Source organism: Exophiala spinifera (assembly GCF_000836115.1).
Source record: "Exophiala spinifera strain CBS 89968 unplaced genomic scaffold supercont1.2, whole genome shotgun sequence".
Classification (NCBI taxonomy): domain Eukaryota; kingdom Fungi; phylum Ascomycota; class Eurotiomycetes; order Chaetothyriales; family Herpotrichiellaceae; genus Exophiala; species Exophiala spinifera.
The window spans coordinates 1,858,255-1,876,154 of record NW_015622514.1 but is presented as its reverse complement, the minus strand read 5'-3'; the positions used below and the strand labels follow the sequence as shown (position 1 = coordinate 1,876,154).

Sequence of the window (17,900 nt, the reverse complement as noted above, 5' to 3'; positions counted from 1 at the left end):
ACATTGGTTGCGAGCTCAATTGGCTTGCAGAACTTTATGAAATCAAGACATCACCGACGATAATTGAACGTGCTGAGATTTAATGGGCTGAATAGTTATGTGGTTGGTGGTGAGTGTTGTGCCGACGATGGGTAGAATTCTACAGTCGTACAAAAAGACCGTAATAATAGTTTGAGTTGGATGGTTGTTCGGACAGTGTACACCTTTTTTATCTGTCGTGAGAGCGAGCTCGAGGGATTAATATAGTGGTTTATATATAATCCTGTGGAGCTCACACTGTATATCCTTTTGAGAGGCATCGTGCAATATTCGCAGTAGTTCCCAGCCATTCAATCTCTATTTTCCTTCTCCGTTCTCTCATCACTACCCAGGTACATTTGTCCTCGTTTCGTGAAATATTCAGTTCTCTCACTCTTTTCCTTCTCTCTGCCCTCCCCCCAAGCCCCTTTCACCCCCTCCTCCACAACCCGTTTTCACGTCCCAAAAATTCTCAAACCATGTACCTAAAGTGCTTGTCATTGCCGTACTCGTCCGGCTCCTGGAGATGCACGGTTTCCCTGTCCGTGCCGTACTTTGCGTCCCGCCTCTTGTTCTCCCTCGCCAGCAGGGCCATCTGCATGCACGCCGTCACCACGACCAGGAGGCAGGCGCCGCAGCTCACCCACATGCCCTTGCGGTAGTAGGGGCCCTCGCTCTTGGGGAAGACGTTGGTGCCCAGCACGGGCCCGCACTGGCCGCCGGTGGAGAGGATGGCGAGGGCGACGAAGCGCTTGGTCTCGGTGGCGTGCGTGTTGCCGACCCAGGTCAGCACCATGGCGACGCTGACGAAGATCAGGACGGCCAGGAAGAGGCCAAAGTACCGCGGCGCCACGCCCGTCGTCGTGCCCAGGACCACGTACCCGGTGGCCGCGAGCAGCGCGGGGACCACGACGAACGGGCCCCGGTAGCGGATGCGGTCGGAGAACCACGCCGACGAGCAGATGGCGACGAAGCAAAACACGTACGGCGGCGCCGAGAGCCCGTTGGACTGGATCCTGCTGAACGCCCCCATTTCCGAGATGATGGTCGGCACGAAGAGCGGGAGCGACGCGAAGCACACGTTGCAGCCAAAGTACATCAGTGGCGGGAGGTACGCTGCAGAACGGTACAGTCCGTCAGCCGGAAGTGGGAAAATGAGACAGAGATGGTGACCGGCGCGACGGCGACAGAGCGAAAGTGGAAACCAAGAGAGTACTTACATCTATAATCGACGAGTCCACCCAGAACTTGTTTCCACTGCAGTCCTTTCCTGCCCGTGCGATCGCCCGGTTGCCTCAGGCTCAGATCGATCGCGATCTCCTTTTCACGCTCACTCAAGAACCTCACGTCGTGCGGGGAGTCCGGGAGCCAGAACCACGCGACGATGGCAAGCAGGCAGGTGGGCACGCCCTCGACGATGAATAAGATGCGCCACGGCCCGATGCTGCCTTTGGCCTGGGCGATGCCGTACGCGAGGGCCGACCCGTACGCATTCGCCGCGGCCGAGCCGGACAGGAAGATGCCCGTCCGCAAGCCCAGTTTCTCCCGCGGGTAGAAGTACGAGAGGTATCCCGGCACGCCGGGGCCGAAGGAAGCTTCGAAGATGGCCAGAAGCACCCGACAGACCATGACGCCGGCCCAGGACGAGCACGCCGCCTGGAGGGTCGAGACCGTGCCCCATCCGAACACCGCGAAGGCGACCCAGCGGTGCGGTGGGAATGCTTTCCAGCCCACCTGTGTCCATTGGGATAGAATATCTGTGAGCGGTTCATTAATGAAGGTGTTAGTAGTATACAGAACGGGAAGAGAAGAAAGAGAACATTGGAAGGAGGGATAGATTAGACGAGAGTTGATCGTGGCATGAAATTTCAGACGTTGAGCACGAAGCTGAGGAAATGGATATGGAAATGGAAACGGGCGAATTGGAGCCAGCCGAGAAATCTTACATGAAATATAAAATGCTGTTCCGAGCCAATCATACCGGTTCCCAGAGAGATCAATGTCGTCTTCCATGCCGGCAATACGAGCATTGCCCAAATTCGACCGGTCGAGCACAGACAAGCTGTAGAGAACGAAGATGAGGGGCATCAGGTGCCAGTCGAGCTTGCGAATCACCGCGTCTTCTTCTTCCTGAGTATATCGAGGCGCGAGGGTCGGATCATAACGACGCTTGTCGATGTCGACGGCGGCATTGTGAGAGTCCCCGTCGGCGTCGCCGTGGTTGACGTTCTCGGCCGTTGAGACTGTCGGTTTCTCGTCTGAGAAGTCCATTGTCTTCTTCGTGTTCGGTGACGACGGCTGGAGGATGGGGTCCTCCGAGGCATTCATGACGCGAGCCTCGTGTTTGTTGTTGTGAGGAACAGACCCCGTATTGGATTTCTCGTCTCGAACATGATCGATGTCCATGATTCGGGTCACTGTGTCACCTTGCTGGCGTATGTGATGCACACACACACAAACACACTCCGAGAGAGGGAGGGAGGGAGGGAGGGAGAGAGGAAATTCCCAAATGAACAGCCAAGGTATCAGTCAGACGTGCCGTGGTCCGGGAGATAACCACGACCTACACAACACCCAAACAGTGAAGCTAACTAGTGCGGCGATAGAGCTGAGGAGAAAAGGGAGAAAGGGAGAGGACGGGTTAGGAGACAACTTCAAGCGAAAGCCATCGGCAGGGAGCTACCGGGTTTTATGCAACGTCTATCAAAGAGTAAGCTTCGCCTCGAAAGAGAGCCCCGGTAGATAGCAATGGCATGACAACATTGTTCATTGCCGAGTTTCGCTCTCGAGCGGGCTTCACCCCCTGTCCGTGATGCGTGCTACCCTGGTACCCAAGGTGAGTCCTCGGACAGAGCAGGCCATGTGCCGGTTGTGCCAGAACAATCATCTCCCCTCCCCGCAAAGATGGATAATTGATCTCCCTGCCGGCTGCGAATGTCACCCTACAACCGAGGGTGAGCGATGGACGCGACTCAAAACCCTGGCAATGTTGTATGGGAGTACAGCGAATCGACGGACGGCAAGGCGCATGAGATGGCGGACTTGTAGAAAGTGGAATGCATAGCTGATGGGCGACCGGTGATTGAGCGGTGATGCTGTCGGCGTGTTGACAGTGGAACAGTGATTGGACGCGAGCAGGGTATAAAGACACAGTCAGGTACTCGTAGTTGGAGAGGAGCCAAGTCGGTGGATGGCCCGTGGTGATCAAAGACTAGTTGGGTAGTGTAGCGGTTTATCATCGTATCAGGATTGGCCGAAATGCCCCCAGATGGGTAGATGAAGTTGGGGGAAGCTCCAGAGAAAAGAGATTCATCCCGGACCATGATCCATCATAGCCGGGGTCAATGAATAAATACCCCGCGGAGAGCCGCCTTGCTGTCCCCGGCGGTCGGGGTACGGAGTCCGGAATAAGGGGGTATCCCAGGTAGACTAACTAGTGTCCTGGAATTTGCAGAAATCAATTATGCTCGTACAATCATATTCACGGCTCACATTGCTCATAACGCCAAAACACCAAATCACTTCACAGATGTACAACTTCCCAATACAGTACCTACCCATTCAATCCGTAAAGTCTCCCTTGGACAGCAATTCCACCTGGTCTTCCTTCCACGTAGCCCGGTGGATGCGGCGGTAGCAGCGAGACAAGGCCACGACAACGACGACTTGCAGCACCAGCATGAGCACAAACACCCACAACGCCAAGGGGTTCTGTTTGGCTTGATCTGTCCATGTCTTTGCCGTTTCAGCTGCAGACGTCGTGGGGCTCGTTGAATTCCCCGACGTATTCGAAGCACTCGAACCATGCGCCATTCCTCCAATCTGTACATTCGTCTTAAGTGGCGGCGACCCAGGCCAGGCGGAGCATCGCTCGATATTGCTCGTGCGAAGAGACTTGCCATCTTCAGCTATGGCCTTGGCATAGACGTTCAGCCACAGTCCCTTTTCGGAGAACGTGGTCTCGAATCCGGTCCTGTTCGTCGTCCCGAGATATTGAAACTCTCCGACATTATCACCTTGGGAGCCGAAAAACTCCCACCTCTTGACTTCGGTTGCGCCGTTCCAGCTAACATAGAACGTTGTCATCGAGTACGAAGCATCCCTTCCCGACTGTGTCGCGAATGCTTTCACCACAGGTCGCTCGATCGGGTTGCCGCTAAAGTTCGCCTTGAACGCTCGGTAAGTCGAGAACCGATGAGAGGTAAACTTGGCCTCGAGGACCAGCTTCTTGTCCTCTGTGGCAGTGTGTTCAGTCATGTAGCCGTTCTCGCTCCACGCTACAAAAATGTTGCCGTTCGGCATCGTGTTGACATTACCGCGCTTGTCACTGAGTTTCCCATCAGGGCGATACCACGCGTCTACCAGCTGTGCATGCAGTATTAGCGACGATCCAGGGCCGTTTCGCGTCAAAGACGAAAAATAATCTCACCGTTGCAGTCATGGTATCAGTGTCCAACTCTACTAGTTTCGCCGAAGAAGTCGTTGAAGTCGTTGGTTGTCTCCCCTGATCGTCCGCGGCGTTGTCGAGAAAGGTCAACCTCACTATTGAGCCACCATCTGACTGGACCGATGCATGATGCTGAGATGAAAAGTTGAAATCCATTTCAAAATCCGACAGTTTCCCCCCCAGCCGCCACACGATTGATTTGTCTGTGTGGTTGACTCGATATATCGTGTTGACATGTCGAGCAGAGTACAAATAATCGCCGTCCTCGAACTTGTCGATCGAGTTGCCATGGCTAGATCACAGCGACCTCGTTAGCATCCAAGAAGTGACCCTAGCAGGTCTGAAAAACATACAGAAAATCCCATGGTCCGCCCTCAGTGACACCTTCCATGTCTGGGATATTGTCGTAGGTCTCGTTCAGCTGGACACCGTTGTCCAGAGGACACCACCAGAATTTGTCTTCGCCCGTTGTGAGATCGAGTTCCTTAATGCAATCGTGCGCAACCCAGCCAGATTTACCCGTGGTGGGTTCCTGCCTCACAGTCCGGTCGGTGGCAATGAGCAGCGCAGATTTCCCGTCGTCGCGTATGTCGAACTCATGGAAATTGAATTCGATGCCAATATTGTGGGTGACTCTGCCTATTTGTCGATATGACGAGTCAAGGTAGACGCCTTGTCCGTGTTGTTCCTCGTCACCTTCTCTCCTGCTGTAGTGCAGAACGTAGGAGAGGTGCGTGGAGCCATTGGCTTTGAAGGTCCGAAAGTCGAATGCGTTACGGTTATGGGCCAGCGCCGCGCCGCTCCAGATCAGATTCTGTACAAGTCAGCGCATAAACAAACCCCTGCTGTGTCATGGCACGCCTACTCCATCTCCATCATAGATATGCGGCCCGACCTGCGCCGGCGAGAATTCGAGTCGGTCAGGGACCGTCGCCCAAGTTGTATATGGTGCGACAAACCAGTATCCAGGGGTGATCAAGTCGGGATGATGTTTAGTGACGTTCCATCTTGGTGCCCGTATGTCGGGCCTCTGTTGTTTTTCTTACACTTAGCTTCTTCACATCCCGTTTACAACAACTCCAGGGATCCTCGAGGATGTCCTTCCCTGCCGTGTATTGCACTTACCGAAACGAACGACAACAGATCCGCTCCCGCCCAAAAGTCAGTTATGCTGGCTTGCTTCTGGCCACCAGCAGCTGCAGAGAGGATATTCAAAGTCAAAAGGACCGACAAAGCAGTTGGATTAAACATTGCACTGCGAAAAGGAATGGATAAATGAGTGGATGGATGAACGAACAAAACAAACGACGGGCGGTGGGTGAGTGAGTACTGAACTGGTCACATTTCTCTTGCAACAAAACAGAACCCACGAGAGGAGGAAAAGTAAAGAGATGCGCGACGACGATGAACGAGGACTCGTGCCCGCACCCGTACCCGTAGCGTGTGATAAGACATGATCATTGACGGTCCGCCACTGGTACGAGTGCAAGGCCAGGGGACTGAGGCACACAGACAAGCTGTCAACAATGTGTACCGCCGCAGAAAAGGAGTGGGAATGTTTATGGAGTAGTTATGCACCGAAGTGCCGTGTGTGGTGGTGCGCGGGCCGTCGGCAATGCCAATGACTCTTTGGAGCGCGGTCAAATGGTCAAGGAGGGCGATGTTTCGAATCATCCCACGCGTACGCGATGAGACGAGTACGTGTTCTTATGAGGCCCGTGTCTGCCGTAGTCGAGAAGGAAGATTGGAAGTTTAGAACTGGTTCTCGGATAGTGTTTGCTACACGTACCTGTAGTTGGATTAGATCCCTGTCACTTTGCCGCGTTTTCCAGGGCTCCAGGTCAAGTTTCTCACTGTCGTGCAAGCCGTAGAAGTGACAAGCTGTCAAACACTCCATTGACGGTCCACGTATGTCAGCGACAGTGTCGGGCTGTCGGCTAGTGATACGGTGGCCACTCCAGAGCAGAGATCAAATTTCAAACACCCTATGACCAAGGGGGTCTCCATGTCTCCATCTCTCAGATCCTCTGAATCTTGTCCTCCTGAAGGTCACTTTCTGGAGCACATTCACATCCTCTCCTCTTATATTCATATCCTACTTACTCTGTCGTAGCACATCTTGTCTATCCTGACTATTCTCCTGCCACCTCCACTACCTCTCAGGGACACACCAGAACAATCTAACATTCCATATCAGTGATCCTCGCAGAGCTCACTCTACGCTCACTTTGCACTACTCACTCTATCATTAACTACAGTCTACTCTTGATTCACAAAACACCTCACTGCCTGTTTTTAAAAACCGTCGACTTGTGCAACATACTCACGCCAGGTTCATCATGACGCAGAGGCCCATTGTCATTGTCATTGTCATTGTCTACCTGGTTCTCGCCTAATCTAAACCAACTTTCACCAGGACATGCCCGGCCCGGCAACACGCTCTGCATGGCCCTCAAAGGGCTTCTTCGCCATGCTCTTCATCTCGAAATCGCCGCCCGATTCGGCCTCGTTGCCCAGCGAAAACCACTTCTCCTCCCAACTCTCCAGGCTGCCCGTCTCCTCGTTAAATTCCCTCTTGAATGGCCCGTACATGCGTCGACCAGCGACGCCACTCGCTCCTGCTCCTGCTCCTGCTCCTGCCGCTGTTGCTGCACCAGGTGCAGTATTATTTCTTTCCACGCTCCTCTTGGGAGTCGTGGGGACAGTGGTAGATTTGCCCTTGTACCATGGGCTTGAATTGGCGCTGCTGCTACCGCCGCCGAATGTTGTCTTCTTGTTACCACCACCACCCGAAAGTGGCGTGGCTGGTGCTTCGAAGCTGTACTTCTCCCTTGCACGCTTAGACTCTTCTTCATACTGTTGCAGACGTCGCGCAAATGTGTCACCACCACCTCCACCACCGACAATGTCACTGCTTTTGTGTCCGTACCTGTACCCATAGTTGTAACTGTAGCTTTCCGAGTGTGACAATGCCTCCATTGTGCGCAGGCTGCGCGTGCGTCGTTCTCGCTTGCGTCTGTCTCTCCACTGTCGAAAGGTTGTGCATCCCGGGATCTTGGCTCGTGCTGTGTTGAACGACGCAGTGTGGAACCGACGCCATAGCCACAGCAAGAGCAGGGTCAGTGCCGCGAGACCACCTGCCACAGCCACTCCAATGAGTATTACGGGGTGGGGGTGAGTGTGAGAGTGGGCAGAATGTGATGATCCCGAGGTAGAAGAAGAATTGTGCGAAGCCGATGGAGTAATGACGAGCGTGGTATCTGTCGCTGCGGCGGATGAAATAGTCACTTCTGTAACAATTGAAGATGGCTGCGCTGGATCAGCCGAAATGAAAGACGTCGTCAAAGGGGTCGCGGAGAATGGAGACAAGGCTGAGGATGTAGTCCAGGAAGTTACCATGGATGTGGAACTAACTGTAGCAGTAGTCGGGTGAGAAGTTGTAGGAGTAGAAAGAGTGGGAGTAAGAGAAGTTCGTGCTACTGTGGCCAGTGTCGACGTAATAACTGGAGCCGGCGTGACAGACGTTCTGGAAGAAGAGCGGTTGGTACTTTCAACGACACTCGCAATCCATGATGATGTTGTACCTGGCTTAACTTTGGTTGAAACAAAAACGGTCAGAGTTTCCGTCGACTTGGTAGGGAGAACTTCCGATGAGGTTGTCGTTGCGCTTATGCTTGTGCTTGAACTTGGCGATGAGACGACAATGATCCGCAAAGTCGAGTCGTCTGGTATGTCTGGTGGCGTTAAGGTCGCTGTGATGGGTATTGGCGGCAATGTAGTCTCAGCCGAGTCAAAGCTTGAGGTTGTCATGGTATTTTCGTCTTTGGAGGAGTCTTGACCAGTCGCGTCACAGCCTGCGCCAGCGGAGACACCTGTCTTTGCACACAACTGTGAGCTTGGAGATGGCGAGACGATGAAAGAAGGGAACAAGGATGAGGAATTTGCGCTGGCAAACGACACACTGCTTCGTGACAGTGGCGAATCCGTCAGCACCGCAGATGAAGCCATGACTGTGGGAGACAGTGAGTGAACGTTAATGACTATGAATGTTTGGCAAATCCTGCAAACCTGGCCATTTGAGAATAGACAAATGATACTTCACCGGTTTCGCCAAGAAGACATCGCTGGCGATGCCAGCATATCCAAAGAGCGGCTGTCGGTTGCCATGGCTGACGACTGGGGTGCAAAAGGGTCAACTTCATCGATAGGCCTGAGACGGCGACCCGGGAAACGGTGGACGTTGGCCCCCTTACAGGTCAGCCTTGTCGCAGTATCGAGAACATGTCTGCGGTGCTCAGTAGCATGCATATATTGGACCCTCGACCCGCAACAAAGATAGGACAGCTAGGTCAGAGAAAGAAACACCATATAGAAAAGGAGACGGTATTTGAAAGGCATCAAGTCGAAGGAAGGAATACATGCCCTGTGTACCGCTGTGACGAGCACACTCGTCCAGCAACTGTCTCCAGGGTTAGATCTGAACTCTCCAAAGGAAGTTTGTGCATTGTATCATTAGTCTGTCGGAGCATGAAACCGTTTGAATCCAATAAAGATCTCATCCTGGGAAATGGGTTGCCTATTGGAGCAGAAGTCTAGACATGTATGAAGTTCACCCATGCGCCCAAACGCCTGCCAATTCAATTCAAGACAATTGCGCAGAAATACGAAATTTCCACTTGATCGCCTCGTTCTGCATGAGCCACCTCTCTCAGCTTCAGCCGCTAAAGGGAAACTTCTGCTTCAGTCGCCGACTTCTTCCGTAAGAAGAGCTGCGAAGAACTTAGCAGCAACCACCTGCCGAACCGGACTGAACACCCTGGCCTTGACCGACTTGGACCGTTGGCTTGTCTTTGGCAGTGTGGGTTCCCATGCGCTCCTTGATCTGGCGAGCCATGGTCAAGAATGCTTGTTCGACATTCGAAGCGTTCTTGGCCGATGTCTCAAGGAATGGAATGCCCAGGCTGTCAGCAAATTCCTGGTTTTCTGTAAGTAAATGCGGATGCCATTTCCAAATCGACAGGAGCCAACCTTCGCCATTGTGTAATCCACAACCTTCTTGTCCGCCATATCGCTCTTGTTGCCTACGAGCAACTTGTTGACGCCCTCAGTAGCGTAGCGGTCGATCTCTTGCAGCCATTGCTTAACGTTATTGAACGAATCCATGTCAGTCACGTCGTAGACCACGCAGATGCCGTGGGCGCCACGGTAGTACGAGGAGGTGATCGTTCGGAAGCGCTCTTGACCGGCGGTATCCCACTAAATGCACGTCAGAATCAAAAGAGCGATTCTAGGGAGTCTCAGCGTACAATCTGGAGCTTGACAGTCTTTCCATCGAGTTCGATTGTGCGGATTTTCTGCGTCTACGTCAGTCCTGTTTTGCAGAAGCGCAGACGGTCGCAGGCGCCAGCCTGGGTTCATTCTTGACGTACGAAATCAACCCCGATTGTCGAGATGTAGGATTCGGTGTATGTGTCATCGGCGAATCGCAAAAGCAGGCAGGACTTTCCTACACCGGAGTCTCCAATGAGGAGGAGCTTGAAGAGGTAATCGTATCTGTTCACGGCGTGTCAACATCCGCATCTAGGCAGTCTACTAATCCACCAGTGGGCAATCATCGATGCGAGGGGAGAAAAACTCTGTACACGGTCAGTATGTTGTGATTGTGCACCAGAGCCGTTGGCTCGATCATGTTTGGCCGTATCCAACACCAACTTACCACTCCGGATTCATTCTGACGTGTGTAGACGAGTGGTTTGAGAGGGTTTGATCGACGCAGGTCAGCGGCAAATACGAGCGATCTGAAGCCGAGGCGGTCAAGGGCCAAGTTGAAATGCAGGAGGAAGAAAAAGGCGAACAGTAAAGGTGAGAGATCGAGTCAATTATAATGGATGGCAAAGGAGGATGTCCCTGGACTGGCGTTTACAGCAGGCCAGGTTGGAAGTTCAAGGCGCATCTAGATTGGACGTCAGCCGGGTCACGTGTTCCCGGTGGAGGAGGCCTCGTTTGGCAGCATGACCCTGTTGAGAATCATCATTGATCAGGCTCACCAGGCTGCAGGTGCACATCACAGCAGGCTACATTCGTCTTATACAGGTACTTTGCAAACAGGCAGCTGATTACTCTGACGTACCCGAGATCTATCTGCTCCTGGGCCCTCACCTGTACATCGCCGCTACAACCCTATTCTCAAGCATAGCCGTGAGCTTTCAGCCACTCCAGCAACTGAGCTTCGTCCCGCTGCTTGTAGTTCGCATTGCTGGTAATTGTGTCCGAAACAATCACAAGACTGCGGTTGAACGCCGCAGTATCCTTGTCGGCGAAAAACTGAGCAATATCATCGCGGATCGCCGTGTCTGAGAACTTGGGCAATCCCATCTTGATCCATCGATCAATCACTATTCCTGTCACTCCGAGTCTCTTTTGAACCCGCTCCCAGTTCTTCTTGGTGAACTCCCAGGCCACTGTTCGCGTCTCGTTGTTGTTAGAAACAGCGGAAATGCCTCCATGGGCATCTTGAGGTGGAACATTGTCAGAGGTGACGAACTCGAGCAAGTCCCATGCGAGATCCGGGTTCTTCGATCGCCCGAGTGCTTGGATGCAGATTTCCCTGCCATCCACGCTTGTTGTCTTCTTGAATTCAGCTTTCAGAGCATCATACTCTTCTTGCCCACCATTCGCAACGGCTAGATTGAAGACAACGCCTCGTAAGTTCTGATGGACTGCCTTCTCATCACCGGCCTTCCAAGCTGCGAATTTCTTCTGGCCTTCTGCAATGATTCCTTCGTGTCCAGCACCAGCAGCCATGCCGAGCAGGAGCTTTCGAGACTGGCCAGTCAACCAGTCCTCGCCATCGGGGTATGTCCACCCGATAGCTTCTGCGGCTGGAGAGACCAATGTCAAGGAGAACTTCTTCAAGGCAGCTGAAACTTCTTTGTTGGTGGCAAAAACAGATCTTACTTTCGAGAGTGAGCTTGCGATCTGCTGCCATACAGTAAAATTCTTCTCGTGCTTAAATCCTTCCAACAACGAGAGAAGTGCTGCTGTCGTGCCTGTTCCGGCGATGGCAAGCGCCGTTGCATCTCCCATAAGGCCGATTTTATCTTCGACAGATAAGCGGTCTTGAGACTGGCCAAGCTTCACAAGGCGCTGAGGTGGATAGTTCGTTCGGTAGAAGCCACTCTGGTCAGCGTTGATCTTGTAGAACTCGTCATCGATGTCTCGAACAGTGTCCTCTTTCTGACTCAATGCACTGTGCACAATCTTGGTTGGTGTTCCTGTCTTGAGACCAACCGGAACCCACCAAGTCGTCTCATCCTCCTCCGCTTTCGCGTCGCCTGTAGATAAGAATCTTGACTGGCGGATGCCAATTTGACCAGGCTCTTCGGCAATAGTGACCACTGGAAAACCAATTTTGCGGATCCAAGGGTCCATGAAGGCTTGAACATCTTGTCCCGAAGCGGCGCTGAGCGCTGCCCAGAGATCGTTCGTTCTGGCATTGCCATAGGCATGGATCTTGAGATAATCACCGACCCCTTTCAGAAACACTTCTTGGCCGAGATGGTTGCTCAACATCCTAATCACAGAGCTACCCTTGAGGTAAGATATATGGTCAAATATCTGATCAACTTCGAGGGCGTTGCGGACGGGGACTTCGATAGGGTGGGATGCGCGCAGAGAGTCGAGCTCTAGAGCTGTTTGTACAGCTTCAGCCTATATTCATGTCAACCAATGGACCGAAAGTTACCTTTAGACATTCTACGCACCACAAACTGACTCCAAATGTCCCATTCCGGGTGCAGATGATCGACAGCGAGCCAGCCCACCCAGGTGGCAAAGCCTTCGTTTAGCCACAGCTCGTTCCACCAGTCCATCGTTACGAGATTGCCAAACCACTGGTGGGCCAGTTCGTGAGCAACCACATATGCAACTCGGTTTTTGAACCGAGCGTCTGATTTTTCCTCGTCGAAGAGAACAGCGGTAGTTCGATAGGTGACCAAGCCCCAATTCTCCATAGCACCCATAGCGAATTCATGTACAGCCAGGAGATCAGATTTAGGCAAGGGATATTCAATTCCGAAAACGTCAGAGAAATAGTCCAAGGTCTTGTGAGCATGTTCCAGCGCAAAACGGCCTTGCTCCTTCAAACCTCGAGTTGTATAAACCCGGACAGGAATATTCTTGCCGTTATATTTGCGTGCAGTGAAATCCTCGACGTACTCAAAATCACCAAAGGCCCAAGCAGCAAGATACGTGCTCATGGCTGGGGTCTTTTCAAACGAGACTTTCTTGAGCCCGTCTTTGCTGCCTTTAGTAACAGCCTTTTCAGGCATGTTGCTGATAGCGGTAAGATCTTCGGGAATTTCAATCTCAAACTCGAATGACGCCTTCAAGTTTGGCTCATCGAGACATGGGAATGCCTGCCTCGCATCACAGGCTTCAAACTGCGTGCTGAACATGTAGTGGAACTCGCCGTCGGTTGGTGTGCTTGAGCTGGGTGTAGTTACAGGCTTGTACTTCGAACGGTAGAACCCTGCCATCTTGCTGTTCATGGTCCCACGATACTTGATAGCGATGATAGCATCCCCAGAAGGAATATCACCCGAGAGCTTGATAATCGCTCTTTCGTTGCTCTTGTCATACGACACATCCGCCATTGACGACACAATTGCTACAGAGAGTCAGTGTAGCCCCCTTTGGTGCTTTCTGATCAACCTACCGCCACCATCTTGACCGAATACCTCAGCGCCCTTGATTTCTAGCTCCTTGACATTGACAATGACCTCTTTTGTAGTCTGTTTGACCTTGGAAGTGATTTTGACGAGACCATCGTAGGACCAATTCCCGCCGAACTCGAGGTTGGAAAGAGACAGGTTGTAGTTTATAGGTTTGATAGTGTCAGGCAAGATATCTCTATCTGTAGGCGGTGCCATGGTTGCTCGAGCTTCAGCCGAGCAAAAGCGTACGTGTAATGGTGCTTCCGGAGGGAATCGCAATGGGCGGGGATTTCTCGACACTCGTGAGAGGACCGAGAACGAGCGGATGGACTGAGTGCGAGTGAAAATAGGACCAGCCTTTATGGGAGAAGAGAACAATAGGAATGTCGTGAGTCTAAGCTCCAGCATTCAAATACCGGTGCACTTGTCCCGCAGGTACGCTTGATCTTGCTCTGGAGCACGACCAATTGATGCCTGATACGCAGCGACCCAATGCAACTAGGTGGGTTTGGACGATGTGCTTTTTCGAAACGGACCGGTGCAAATGTAACCTGCTCAGAGGAAAGACTGCAGAGTGTGGAATGGATGAGGACGAGTGCTGCTGTCTGTAGTCGTGGCTTCTCGCTTATCGACGGCGAGTGGAAACAGACATCGTCATGCTCGGCTTCACTAGGCTGACTTGAAGTTGCATTGACCATTGTATTGTGCCGTAATAAATTTAGGGCGAACTGCGTCTCCAAACCGCGCCAACTACTACGCGCGACACTTTTGTCCCTCGTTCTTCCTGATCCTGCTTCTCGCCTCCCATGTGATGCCGGCGTCAGGGGACGAGTTTATCGTGGACGATGACGATGACTTACCACGTGCTGCAGGCCGCTCTCACGCTCGACGGGCCACCGACCGTGAAAGTGGTCAAAATTTCGAGGTAACCCGGACGTGGGATTTGTTGACTGAAGGCGCTGATGGCACAATCACTGGCGCAGTCGAAGGGCTTCTCGAAGCAGGAAAGAGGAAGAGGTAGGATGCGTCGAAACCGCGACGACTTCAAACAACGGAGTGGTTGCTGATACATCACTGGGCACAGGCTCCTCAAGGATACCACACCTCTCCAGCGTGGTATTATTCGACATGTCATCCTCATCTTGGATATGTCGTTAGCTATGAATGAGAAGGACCTCCGGCCGACCCGCTACCTGCTCACTCTCCTCTACACTGAGACCTTCATTCGAGAATTCTTCGAACAAAATCCTATATCCCAGCTAGGCATTGTGGGAACCCGCGATGGTGTGGCAATTCGCATCAGCGATATGTCCGGGAATCCCAATGCTCATCTGGCTGCCATTCAGAAAATCCGCAAGGAAGAACCAAAGGGAAACCCGTCTTTGGAAAATGCCCTCGAAATGGCTCGGGCAGCTCTTTTTCACGCTCCCAGCCACGGTACACGCGAGATCTTGCTCATATTTGGTGCTCTGCACACTTCCGACCCGGGAGATATCCATCGTACAATCGAAAGTCTCGTGGCAGACAAGATCCGGGCGACAGTCATTGGGCTGGCTGCCCAAGTCGCTATCTGTGCCGAACTGGTCTCAAAAACCAACCACGGCAACTTGGCAAACTATGGTGTAGTCCTCCACGAGCAGCACTACCGGGAGCTGTACATGGCTGTTACAACACCTCCAGTCACCAGCCAAGCCACCAAATCGGCCAACTCTCTCTTAATGATGGGCTTCCCCTCCCGAACGGTCGAGGATCGTCCTTCTTTATGCGCCTGTCATACAAGGCCATCTAGAGATGGATATCTATGCTCACGTTGCAATACGAAGGTTTGCAGTCTGCCGAGTGAATGTCCCGTCTGTGGGCTGACGCTCATATTGTCAACCCATCTGGCACGAAGCTACCACCATTTATTTCCACTCGTCAACTGGCTGGAGGTGCCTTGGTCCAAGGCGTACCGGAGTAAGGCGTGCTTTGCCTGTCTGAAGGTCTTCCCTCCGGTACCACCCAGAGAACAGTGGAACTCTGCCAATGCTTCTGCTACGAGCAGCAGATACGAATGTCCCGTGTGCCGGCGTCATTTTTGCATTGATTGCGACCTCTTTGCGCATGAAGTGGTGCATAATTGTCCCGGGTGTCAAAGTCTACGAATGCATACGACTTTGATGGGAGAGACTGAGACTCCAGGTAATGTCAACGGCGGGTCAGCACAGACAAAAGCTGCGTCTCAGGCAACCGGCGGGGATCCAATGAGCATTGACTGATGAGAAACGGAGGATGCTCTACTATCTTCGGACTTCAAACGACATCCTTGCTGACTTTCAACTTCTGGTTCTACCAGACAACCCTGCGGCACGCCAGTCGTGAACTTCTGTCTATGTTCTGAAGTATCCCGCACGCCTGAGAATCTCTTTCCAAGAGCTAAGTAGCGGCGATGAAAGGATAAATTGAGGTAAAGCGGATGCCCATACGGGCGAACTCTGCCGCGAGCTTTTTCGTTGCCTTGTAGCACGATAGTCAGTGGGCTTCCAGTGTCTCCGTCACAACTGCTGCAGTTGCGGTTTCCTTCCAGCATAAACGGGTCAAAGAGCAACACACACAGTCAAAAACAGTCCAGTGGCAGCATAGCGGACTGAACCTGGCTTCATTCCCGCTTCAGCAATCCTGGTAGTATTGACAAATGCACACTGAAACCTGCGTTCGACATGACTGGGACGCGTACGTTTACACTTCAAACTATGCTCTTACAATTCACGCCCATGATCATGTCACAGTCATGGTCGCAATGTTTCCAGGCTGTCGTCCGGCACGTAAGGAAGTAGCAGGTGGTGGAAAGTTCTTCGTTGTGAAAGGTGCAACGATCTGCGTATGTTCAATACTGTGGCTCAAGATAGTGGATATGAGGCGCTCGGCTCCTTCCCTTTCGCTCATCGACATGGATATGCGCTTACCGCTGACTACCTCAGAGATACCAGCATTGCTTCCTCGAGGACCCCCACGTGTCTCGGTCGACGATGGCAATGTGGTGGTATTGTCTACGACAAGGTCTCCTCGACTTTCAAGACCTTGTGGGAGGAATCAACAGCTCGACTGACGCCTTCCTGGACCCTGTGGGCGCACTGAGCCCAGACCTCCTCGGTCACAGGATCTGAAGCCGGTCAGCTTGTGGATGATCCCCTATACGCAGATAGTGAACAAACCAGCAACGCTGAACTAATCCCCTGATGTTGACTTTATCCATTCTCTATCTCCGTGACTCATGCTATGAAACAGCTTGTCACTCTTGAGCTACCTACAGATCGAGCCATCAGCCATTATGGGCGATAGACATCATGGTGTGTTCCTTGAATGGCTGATCCTGCCTACAGCCTCGGCTGTTCCCCTGTGACTTCTCCTAGACTAGCTACCCATAGCAGATCCCGATGTCTCACAAATCTGGCGTTGCTGGAGTCGTAGAGTGCCATGGCAAATGATTGACGAGTATACTACAGCAGCCGCAAATCAGCCTCATCTTGAAGCCGCGTCTGATACTATAGTATCTTACAGGATTCGCAACCTTCTGTCGTCTTCGAGATTAGCGGGACATTGCCTGTTGTACAGCGGTTGTACGGACAATACAACAACTCATAGACCGAAATCAAGCCAGCAGCCCACTGAGAAGAATGACAACCCCCCGGGTCAAGAAACGAAGTTGATGCCAATAGCATCTTCCTTGCGACGCTCAACTTCCGGTCTAATATGCTGTGCGCGTGCACAGGCAGGCTCATGCGAGGTGCACTAGCCGCCTACCTTGAACCACGAGGGTTTGTGCCGGACAGCCTGTTCTCATGCAGCAGACAATACCCTATGCTTCTTGAGACGAGACCAAATGCCAAATGTTTAGCCGTGGGGACACTGACCCAAGTCTCAATACCTGGGTCCTAGGTACATTCTGTCCTTCGTGGCACGTACAACTTTAGTCGGAATCAAATATCATTCAAAAATCATTCATGTAGCAGCAAGGCCTCGAGAGTGGATATCGGTCGAGGATAATGAGTAGCTGGGGTTGGACCCAAGCCGGGAACTTGGTCTCGCTGGATCGAGGTATGTAGAATGTAGTGCTTGCGAAACGCTTTCTATCTTCCAGCGCAACCTTTGTTATTTACCCTCAGATCTCAGAATGCACCATAGACTCATCTGACTTCTCAAGTCACACCCCCTTCTGCCAGATCAGGACAGTCGCACTATGACTCCACTGGTAGAGGTCAGTTGGGTCTTCTCCCGTTTACGTGACAACAAAGCAGATAAAGAGCCGGCGAAATCTCGCCGATACTGTCCAAACATACTCCAGTAGTCCAAGCTGGCATATGCACAGCTACTCGTTGCATAGGGCTAGGGCAAACCAGGAGCCAGCCGTATACTGACTACTAGAGGACGAGGCTGGTACAAGAGAAAACGTCGCAGACCGATGCGTGCAGGAGGATGAAAGCTGATTATCCAAGTGAGCAAGTCTTCATGGAAATTCAAAATGCAATATGAGGGGACGACAGTTGTCCGAGCCTCCAGGCTGTATTGTATGTCTTTCAATATTCGCTGGAGACCACTTTTCTGTACCGGACTAGAACTTACGGCGGATCACAAGAAGGTCTCCGCGGGTCTTGATTGCTCCCATTGCATGAGCCTGATGAAAGTTGGTTCACCGGTTCACTTGTTCGTCCGCTCATTTCCGTATATACATGAAGAGGTCA

General features: G+C 52.3%; 6 protein-coding genes across 6 annotated transcripts; 1 reads left to right on the top strand and 5 right to left on the bottom strand.

The window, feature by feature from the left end:
- Positions 1-490: 490 nt before the first annotated feature.
- Positions 491-2,424, bottom strand: PV08_02982 (uncharacterized protein; the record flags this gene model as incomplete). The annotated part of the gene is made up of 3 exons (XM_016377339.1): positions 491-1,134; positions 1,239-1,775; positions 1,965-2,424. 3 exons carry the CDS (start codon positions 2,422-2,424, stop codon positions 491-493), a joined length of 1,641 nt encoding a protein of 546 aa, XP_016238909.1.
- A 1,155-nt stretch (positions 2,425-3,579) lies between these two features.
- PV08_02981 (uncharacterized protein) lies at positions 3,580-5,716 on the bottom strand (the record flags this gene model as incomplete). Its single annotated transcript, XM_016377338.1, has 5 exons — positions 3,580-4,383; positions 4,448-4,757; positions 4,819-5,279; positions 5,331-5,495; positions 5,591-5,716. 5 exons carry the CDS (start codon positions 5,714-5,716, stop codon positions 3,580-3,582), a joined length of 1,866 nt encoding a protein of 621 aa, XP_016238908.1.
- Positions 5,717-6,874: 1,158 nt separating this feature from the next.
- On the bottom strand, positions 6,875-8,473 carry PV08_02980 (uncharacterized protein; the record flags this gene model as incomplete). Its single annotated transcript, XM_016377337.1, has 1 exon — positions 6,875-8,473. The coding sequence occupies one exon, from the start codon at positions 8,471-8,473 to the stop codon at positions 6,875-6,877; it is 1,599 nt and encodes a 532-aa protein (XP_016238907.1).
- Positions 8,474-9,245: 772 nt separating this feature from the next.
- Positions 9,246-10,154, bottom strand: PV08_02979 (GTP-binding protein ypt1; the record flags this gene model as incomplete). The annotated part of the gene is made up of 5 exons (XM_016377336.1): positions 9,246-9,440; positions 9,494-9,721; positions 9,772-9,819; positions 9,895-10,018; positions 10,108-10,154. The coding sequence occupies 5 exons, from the start codon at positions 10,152-10,154 to the stop codon at positions 9,246-9,248; spliced, it is 642 nt and encodes a 213-aa protein (XP_016238906.1).
- Positions 10,155-10,651: 497 nt separating this feature from the next.
- On the bottom strand, positions 10,652-13,395 carry PV08_02978 (uncharacterized protein; the record flags this gene model as incomplete). The annotated part of the gene is made up of 3 exons (XM_016377335.1): positions 10,652-12,175; positions 12,229-13,133; positions 13,182-13,395. The coding sequence occupies 3 exons, from the start codon at positions 13,393-13,395 to the stop codon at positions 10,652-10,654; spliced, it is 2,643 nt and encodes an 880-aa protein (XP_016238905.1).
- Positions 13,396-13,990: 595 nt separating this feature from the next.
- On the top strand, positions 13,991-15,437 carry PV08_02977 (uncharacterized protein; the record flags this gene model as incomplete). The annotated part of the gene is made up of 2 exons (XM_016377334.1): positions 13,991-14,196; positions 14,264-15,437. The coding sequence occupies 2 exons, from the start codon at positions 13,991-13,993 to the stop codon at positions 15,435-15,437; spliced, it is 1,380 nt and encodes a 459-aa protein (XP_016238904.1).
- Positions 15,438-17,900: the final 2,463 nt, after the last annotated feature.